Raw genomic sequence first — 7,979 nt, forward strand, 5'->3', positions numbered from 1 at the left:
TAAAATTCATCTCAGAAATATCATCTCGGGTTTTTTAAAGACGTGTTTATGACTTTTCAGCTGATTCCAGTTGGAGGCGCTGCGCCTGTAAAACACCTTTTTATCAAATTCAGTACAAAAAACAGAAAAAATGAAGAAACATTGACGAGGTCCTGCTACCTGTATTATATTTATGTCTATATTTAAAATTTTACCATTTTTATTGTCATAAAATCAAAACAACTATTTCAAGAATCTGCGAAACACTAAAACGTATGTTACTTATTAGAAATAATAAACTGAATTCCTATTTTTACAGTCTGAGCCGACACGTCTGTGAGAACTGAGAAGTTATCAGTCCAGTTTGTATGTTAATGGAACGATAACCACGACGATCATGTGCTTCACTCTCGTTTCTCCTTAAAGAGTCACCGTTAAACATAAAGAAGAAACCGTTTATTTATGGCTGCTGTGGCATCAACCTGACAACAGATTTGATTTCATTATTTATAGTTTCTGAAATCTCTTGGTTTGCTTATTAAAATACAATTTTACAAAAATCATTTTTAACTTTTTTAATTTCAGTATTTTACTTTGTAATTGACTTTTTTAATTATTCATCACATTCCCTGTTAATTATTATTAAATCACAATTAAGGCGTTTTTTTAAATTCTAATATTTATTCATGGTTTTATTTTGATCTTTTTAATAATGTTTTGAAAAACATTTTAATTATAATTTATTCATTTTAAATGTTTAAAATATTTGCTTTTTATTTTAAACATATTTTTAAAACAGTCTATTAATATGTAATTTTATTTACAGGTTAATTAATGTCATTTTTAACACAAGAAAAATCAATTCTGCGTTTATCACATTATTACAGGAGCTGATTTATCAACAGTGCTTTGTCTCAGTTGGACGCTCCGTTCATGTGACCTGATGATGTCACTGGTGTGACATCATATGACCTACGTATGACCTGCAAACTTCCTGTTAACTGCATTCATTTAAAACTTTTCCTGGTCATCAACCGTCAGCGAGCACCTGCATCCACTTTGCTCTCTGTGCAGCGCTGCCACCTGGTGGTGAAACACGGCAGCGCACAGACACACCGAGCGAGCCGTGAAGTTTCAGGTGCTTCCGGTTTATTTCAGGCTACAGGTGCGTGACGCTAAAAGCCAAAATGAGCACCCATAGATCATTACATATCACATGAAAGACATATTTACAAATATAAATTAACACATATTTCACCTCCAAAAGACACGGCGATGGTTTCAAATGGTACAAAACTGCTAAATATATATATGTACATATATAGAAGTGATTATGGGATGTCTCATGAGCTTATACTGCACGTAGTGCACGAAACACTGTCGATACCACACTGAGAACGACACACATTCGTAACAGCTTTGGTCCAAAGAGAACTGAAAGACGACGGCTGGAGGAAACTTCTTTTTTTAAACATGCTGCCCTGGAAGAAGCCACGTACGTCCAACAAACACAAATGTCCTCCTGGAGCTAATCCCGCCGAGCGGCGGTCCAACAGTCCTGCTGTGAGGGGGGAACCTGAGGCACCGGAGAGGCGCTGTCCACCTGTGAGTCCAGACCCCGTTTAGACACCCATCAGACCTGAGGAGGCGAGCACACAAAGCCTCCTGAAGGACGCCAGAGTAGTCGGACTGTGCTGTAAGCGGCGTAGCACCAAAACGCATCCGTGACGCGGCCCGAGACGCTTCAGCGATGTGAGAAAAACCGAGCGGACGGTTTCCATCATCTTTTTATCGGGCGACTGAACAAAAAGGATTTTCGGACGAGAAACAAACCAACTCATAGTGGCGTGGTTTCACGTGGCTTCACGCCTCGGAGCCGCTGGCTGTGACAGTCAGTGACAGCAGCTGTGGATGTGGGCGGCGTGTCGCTCAGAAACAATCGGATCAATAATTCTGTCTTCCAGGGTTTTTTGGCTGGTCTGTGGGGAAGCTTGAGTTATCCCCGCTGATCAGGAAGCGCAGAGAAGGACGTCACTTCCTTTCTAAGCAGAAGCAGAGGGTGCAGAAGCCTGCGCCAGCTTCGAGGGGCTTCCAGCCAATGAAATCAATGTGTCATTTACGACATCATCAAAGCCTCATCCTGACTTTGGTTTGGTCTCAGCTGCGTGGGACCTCGGCCTGACCTACTTTCATACCTGAACACCTTCCTGACAAACACCTGACGCTCTCTGTGTTTAAGACAGAGAGAAACCAGAGGTGAGGCGGGAGTGTTTATATGCAGACAACGAGCAGCTGTTTGTTTGCTCGACCTGAGCGTGCTCAGTACAGACGAAACTTTAAACTGCGAGGATGATCCTGCAGTTCAAACAAACATACAGACTTTTCCCTCCACGATGGCAGCAATCAGCTGTTAGGTTCATTAGTGTGGAGTCAAACTGTGCTCGTAAATCTGAGTAGTAGTTTTAGAACTTTGTAAACTAAAATATCTAAAGAAACGTTATGTTTGTGCATCTGTAGATGAGAATTTGTGTGTGTCTAAAAAAATATTTACACAGGTTACACATTTTTTTTGTTAAGGTTACAGATCCGAAGTGTAAACCTCTCTGCTCCCTCACTCTGTCACTTTTAACTTACAAGTACAAATTTTGACCCAATTTTCTTCCTTTCAGCTGATTGGTCAATATCACGTGAATCACAAATTTAACAATCCAATCAGAGAACAGATGGTTTGGCTGTCAGAGTGGAGCTTGACTGAGCTTCAGGTCCTGGAAGGGTAATACATTTTACCCTTCCATTTCGTGATGGTGGGCGCTGGCTGCAGAACAGAAACAGAACAGGATGAGCAAGAGGGGTCAGAGGTCATGAGACAGATAATCGTAATTATCGTTACAAGCACAAATTCTCAACTTTAGATACAAAAAAGTAACATTTTCACATAGTTCAGTTTAAAACTGTGTTTGTCAATCAGACGACGACACAATATTTATGAGCTTAATCTGAGCCCTACATTAGCGCCCCCTCCTGGCAGTCGTAGTGTATTACATCTCAGAGGAAGGGAACATTTTGTTTTATTGACTTTTTTTAATGCATTTTCCGTCCTAACAGGAAGGTAGGAAGGTCTAAAAAGGTATGAAAGTCGCCTGACCTCTGACCCTGTGAAGGTGACCTGTTTGCAGGTTAAAGGTCGGCAGACTGATCACAGGTGTGAACGGGGTCTGAACGTCAGGGTTCCTACTGCCGACTGTCAGGAGCTTCCTGCTCGATCCGATCTCTCCACCGTGTTTTTGTTTCTTGGAACCGAAGGGTCGCCCTGGAGGCGCCGGGAATGACTGCGTGTTGGATTTCCAGAGAGGTGTAGGAACCCTGAGCTGTTCTAGGAAGCGAGCAGACGCCCGGCTCAGTGGTTCCGGGAGCTGAAGAAGCCCACGCTGGTTGGCGACTCCTTCACTGTCACCGTGATGAAGTTGGCTGTGACGTCTGTGACGAACACGTGTTCCAGGAGGCTCCGCGCCGGCCTCCAGTCCGTCTCCGTGTCAGAGTCGGTGGCGTTGTTGCCGCGGCTGGGTCTGCTGTTGCTAGGAAACAGAGGGTCTTCCGTCTCTGACTCGCTGGTGCTAGTCTCGTCGGAGTCGCCGGTGCTGAGCTCGTTCAGGTTCCTGTTCTGAGAGCCGAGCACGTGTTTACGGCCGTCCTGCCTCACGCCACTATTCCCTCGAGCAGCGCCACCACCCGTCAGTTTGTCCTTCGTCATGCCCTGCTCTGGAGCTCCGCCTCCAGTGCGAGCATCTTTCGCTCCTCCTTTTATGACCATCCCACTGCCACTACTCCGTGGGTTCGCTCTAGCTACCGCCACCCCGCTAGTGTTGCTTCCTTGAAGGCCGCTCGTGGGCGGCAGTTTGCCGACGCTCTGCAGGTTAAGGGCGCGGAGGCTCAGCGCCTGGCTGGCTCTGTCTCGGGGCGACGGCGATGCTGACGATGGCGGTTTGGACAAACTCGTGCTCAGATGCTTGTGTGGAGCCACCCCGCTCTGACCACCGCTGCCATCCTGCCTCCTCTGAGCCAGTAGGGGGCGCTGCACCACTGCGCCTCCTCCAAAGCTGCTGTGCAGTCCCAGCGACCCAGAGGCTCCGCCCTGCTTCACAGGCGTCACCTTAAAGCCGTCTCCTCTGCCGATCTCCGGGACGGAGCGCTTCAGCTCTGACAGAGAGTTCTTATTCTGTGCGGTGGGCGTGGCTTTGTTTTGGGAGGTGGAGCTAGAGGACAGGGAGGAGGTTGAGAGCGAACGATTGGTCCAAATGCAGCCGAGCCCACCGGGTTTGGAGGCCTGGGAGAAGGAGGCAGAAGAGGTCTGGGAGGCGGAGCCGGCCTCCTCTCTGGCGCTCCGGCTCAGGCCGGTGTAGGTGAAGCTGGCCGGCTGCAGTGGCTTCTTCACGCTGGCCCGCGGCTCGTCTCTGGGCAGCTGGTGGTGGCGTGGACCGGGTGGAGAAGGCGGCGGGGGAGGGCGGCTCTTTGCCTGCCTTAGAGCCCTCAGGTCGGGGTGCAGCGGCTTCCTCCCTCGCTTCTTCTTTCGGGGGGTGTCAGGTTTGGCGAGCAGGATCTGAGGCCTCTTCTGAGGGACGGGGTGGACGCGGGGGGCGGGCTTCACCTTCTTTGTGTGCTCTTCATCCTCTGAGGAAGACGAGGAGGCGGTTGATGACAGGCCAGAGGAAGAGGAGGACGAGGAGCGGTCGTCCTTCGTGACGGTGGGCGCTGGCTGCAGAACAGAAACAGAACGGGATGAGCAAGAGGGGTCAGAGGTCATGAGACAGAATCAGGAGGCGGGGTCGGCGTGTTTCACCTGAATCTTTCGAGGTCGGCCTCTCGGCCTCTTTCCCTTCTTCTGAAACAGAAGCTCGCGCTCCTGTTCTCTGGAACAGATCGAAACAAACGTTATTTAAACACGCAGACAGCAAGTCCAAATATTCAACACGTCGTTCTTTCATAAAAACAAGCGTGAAATGATTCGTGAACTGACGCGCGTCACATGTGACAAAGATCTGTCAGTTTGTCTTTGATTCTGCTGCTTGTTTCCATTCATTAAAATCATAAATATGAAATTAAATAGTTACATGTACATATATTTATATTTTTCCTTAAATGAAAGTGACGAGAGACGAGAGCGGTCAGAGAGAGGGAGGGGCCACAGGTTGGACTCGAACCTGGGCGCCTGCTCACCCATCAATATGAAATTACATATCGAATATATATTTATTACATGTCCACATAATATAATTATTAAATTGCAATTTTATTATTAAATACATTCAATATACATCATTCTTTTAAAAGTAATTTGAATATTTGTTATTATTACTATTAGTGTTTAATACATATTAATTCTTTTATATATTATTTACATAGATTTCTGTTTGAATACTAGAATAATAATCTATTAACATATAATATGTAACACATTTAAAATACATAACATATAATAACATCCATCCATCCATTCGCTTCCACTTATCCTTTTCAGGGGCGCTGGAGCCTATCCCAGCTGTCATAGGGCGAGAGGCGGGGTCCAGGGTGGACCCCGCCTCTCGCCCTATGACAGGTCGCCAGTCTGTCGCAGGGCCAACACACAGGGACAGACAACCAATCGCTCTCACGTTCACACCTATGGGCAATTTGGATTCATCAGTTAACCTGTCCCCACTAACTGCGTGTCTTTGGACTGTGGGAGGAAGCCAAGAGTACACGGGGAGAACACGCAAACACGGGGAGAACACGCAAACTCCACACAGAGACCTTCTTGCTGTGCAGCAACAGTGCTAACCACCGTGCTGCAGAATATAATAACATATTTCTATATTTTTAATAATAAATTAAATCTATTAATTACATTATATAAATATGTAAAGTACGTAATATACATATTTTTAGTCTTTTAATAATTTATTTATTGACGCCATCATTAACTTTTTAAAATATATATCTATACATTTATCTTACTGTGACAGTAACGTTTACTAATAATGAATGAATAATTACATGTATTTTAATATGTAATTCATATGTATATTAGAGACAACACATTTTTATATTATTTTAAATCTTTTTGATACTAATAATCGCAGGACTTTTTATTTCAGTAATTATAACTATCAGTAAAATGAAATATATAATTTATAAATTCTGATATGACATGTTTACATTTTTATAAATATTAAATAATATTAAATAAATTTTGTTACTATACAACCTTTCTTAACAAAGTTACTTTTAACTGCTTATTTAAATTATGATTAAAAACATTACAAATATTAAGGTGTTTAACTAATGAGTGGCTGGGAGGAGCTCCCTGACTGCTCCTCTCTCAGGCCCTTCAGGTGAGCTTCCACGCAGGTGGACGTGGAGCACACCTGAGTTTACCTGCAGTCTGGGGACAAACTGACCTCTTGTGAAAGGCTGCCAGCAGCCGGGGGTCCAGAATGTTCTCCTCGGGCTCCCAGCTGTTGTGCCTGAAAACACGACAAACATTTCACATTCAGGACGGACACGAGCGGGTTTTCTGTGTGGAGCCATCACGGAGGCCCACGCACAGCTGCCAGCGTTATCCACAAATACAAAACATGTCAGCAAATCAACATCAGGCTGCTCGGTGGCGCAGGACCGGCCGAGCCTCAGCTGCTGCGGCCCTGGAGCTGGACGTGTCCGCCGGCAGGCCGTGGATCGACGCCGGGCGCCGATGGGTCGGTACCGGCCGTGCTTCTCCCCCCGTGTGCCGCGATAGGAGCCTCGGTGGCGGCGCGAACCGAGCCGCGGCCCGGCTTTGTTATGACCGTTAGCCGTTAGCAGCTAGCGAGCTACTTACTTGGAGGACCATCCTCTCCACTTCACCAGGTACTCGAACTTTCCCTGCGGAGACAGAACAGTCACAGCGGGCCGGGCCGAGCGGAACCACACAACACCCGGGCCACCGGCGCTGAGCTTACCTTCCTGGGCCGCTTACTGAGGATACACTCCGCGTCAAACACCTGGCCGACGGTGACCCCCTCCATGGCTGCAGCTCCCCGCACTACCAGCGCGTTTCTTCTTGCCGGCCACCGTACTTCCCCTCACAGCGTCAACGACCAGAGCCAGGCTAGCCGGTGAATCGAATCGGCCTCCAGATTACTACTACTAATAATGATAGCATTATAATTATAATATACTAGAGCTGGGCGATATAAGATTTTTTCATATCACTATATGTTTTTTTCATTTCAGGCGATAACGATATCTATCACGATATCAGCCAAATAACTATATTTGTAAGATTTAAATGTGCCGTTGCTCACAAGTAAAATGTGAAATAATCAGCAGCTTGTTTTTATTTAAATATTTATTTCCCATAATAAGTTCAACAGGGTAGATGTACTTAAGGAACATGAGACTTTTTCAGATAAATAAAGGCAAATATTGCAAACTACACAAAAGGCAGCCGCTAAAGCGTTTAAGTTTCAAAATAGAACAAACGAAACAGACCAAACTGTCAATTCCACTTAGAAACAAAATATTAATTCTAAAAATAAATCTTAGTTTGTTTTACAGAAGAACAGACAAAACTGACTAACTTTTGTCAATATCAAATAAACTGAGAACTAAAAGGAAATTCTCAATCTCTCCTTGTTGCCTCATCACTGATGGGGACGACAAGGAGTACAGAGGACTGACTCAAGACTTTGTGGACTGGTGCCAGCAGAACTACCTCCAGATCAACGCCAGTAAAACCAAGGAGCTGGTGGACTTCCGCAGGCACAAGCATTCTCCACTGCAACCACTGAACATCCAGGGTATGGACATTGAGGCTGTGGACAGCTACAGGTACCTTGGTGTTCATCTGAACAACAGACTGGACTGGACTCATAACTCAGACGCCCTCTACAGGAAAGGGCAGAGCAGGTTGTACCTGCTGCGGAGACTCAGGTCGTTTGGAGTGGAGGGCCCACTCCTGAAGACCTTCTATGACTCTGTGGTGG

The 7,979-nt window shown here is 45.8% G+C and overlaps 1 protein-coding gene across 1 annotated transcript; it reads right to left on the reverse strand.

The window, feature by feature from the left end:
* Positions 1-2,961: 2,961 nt before the first annotated feature.
* LOC113027934 (chromobox protein homolog 2-like) lies at positions 2,962-7,109 on the reverse strand. The gene is made up of 5 exons (XM_026177780.2): positions 6,954-7,109; positions 6,833-6,876; positions 6,414-6,479; positions 4,817-4,886; positions 2,962-4,732 (listed from the first exon to the last, which is right to left on the reverse strand). The coding sequence occupies exons 1-5, from the start codon at positions 7,017-7,019 to the stop codon at positions 3,377-3,379; spliced, it is 1,602 nt and encodes a 533-aa protein (XP_026033565.1). The 5' UTR covers positions 7,020-7,109; the 3' UTR covers positions 2,962-3,376.
* Positions 7,110-7,979: the final 870 nt, after the last annotated feature.

Source organism: Astatotilapia calliptera, chromosome 8 (genome assembly GCF_964374335.1).
Source record: "Astatotilapia calliptera chromosome 8, fAstCal68.1, whole genome shotgun sequence".
NCBI lineage: Eukaryota > Metazoa > Chordata > Actinopteri > Cichliformes > Cichlidae > Astatotilapia > Astatotilapia calliptera.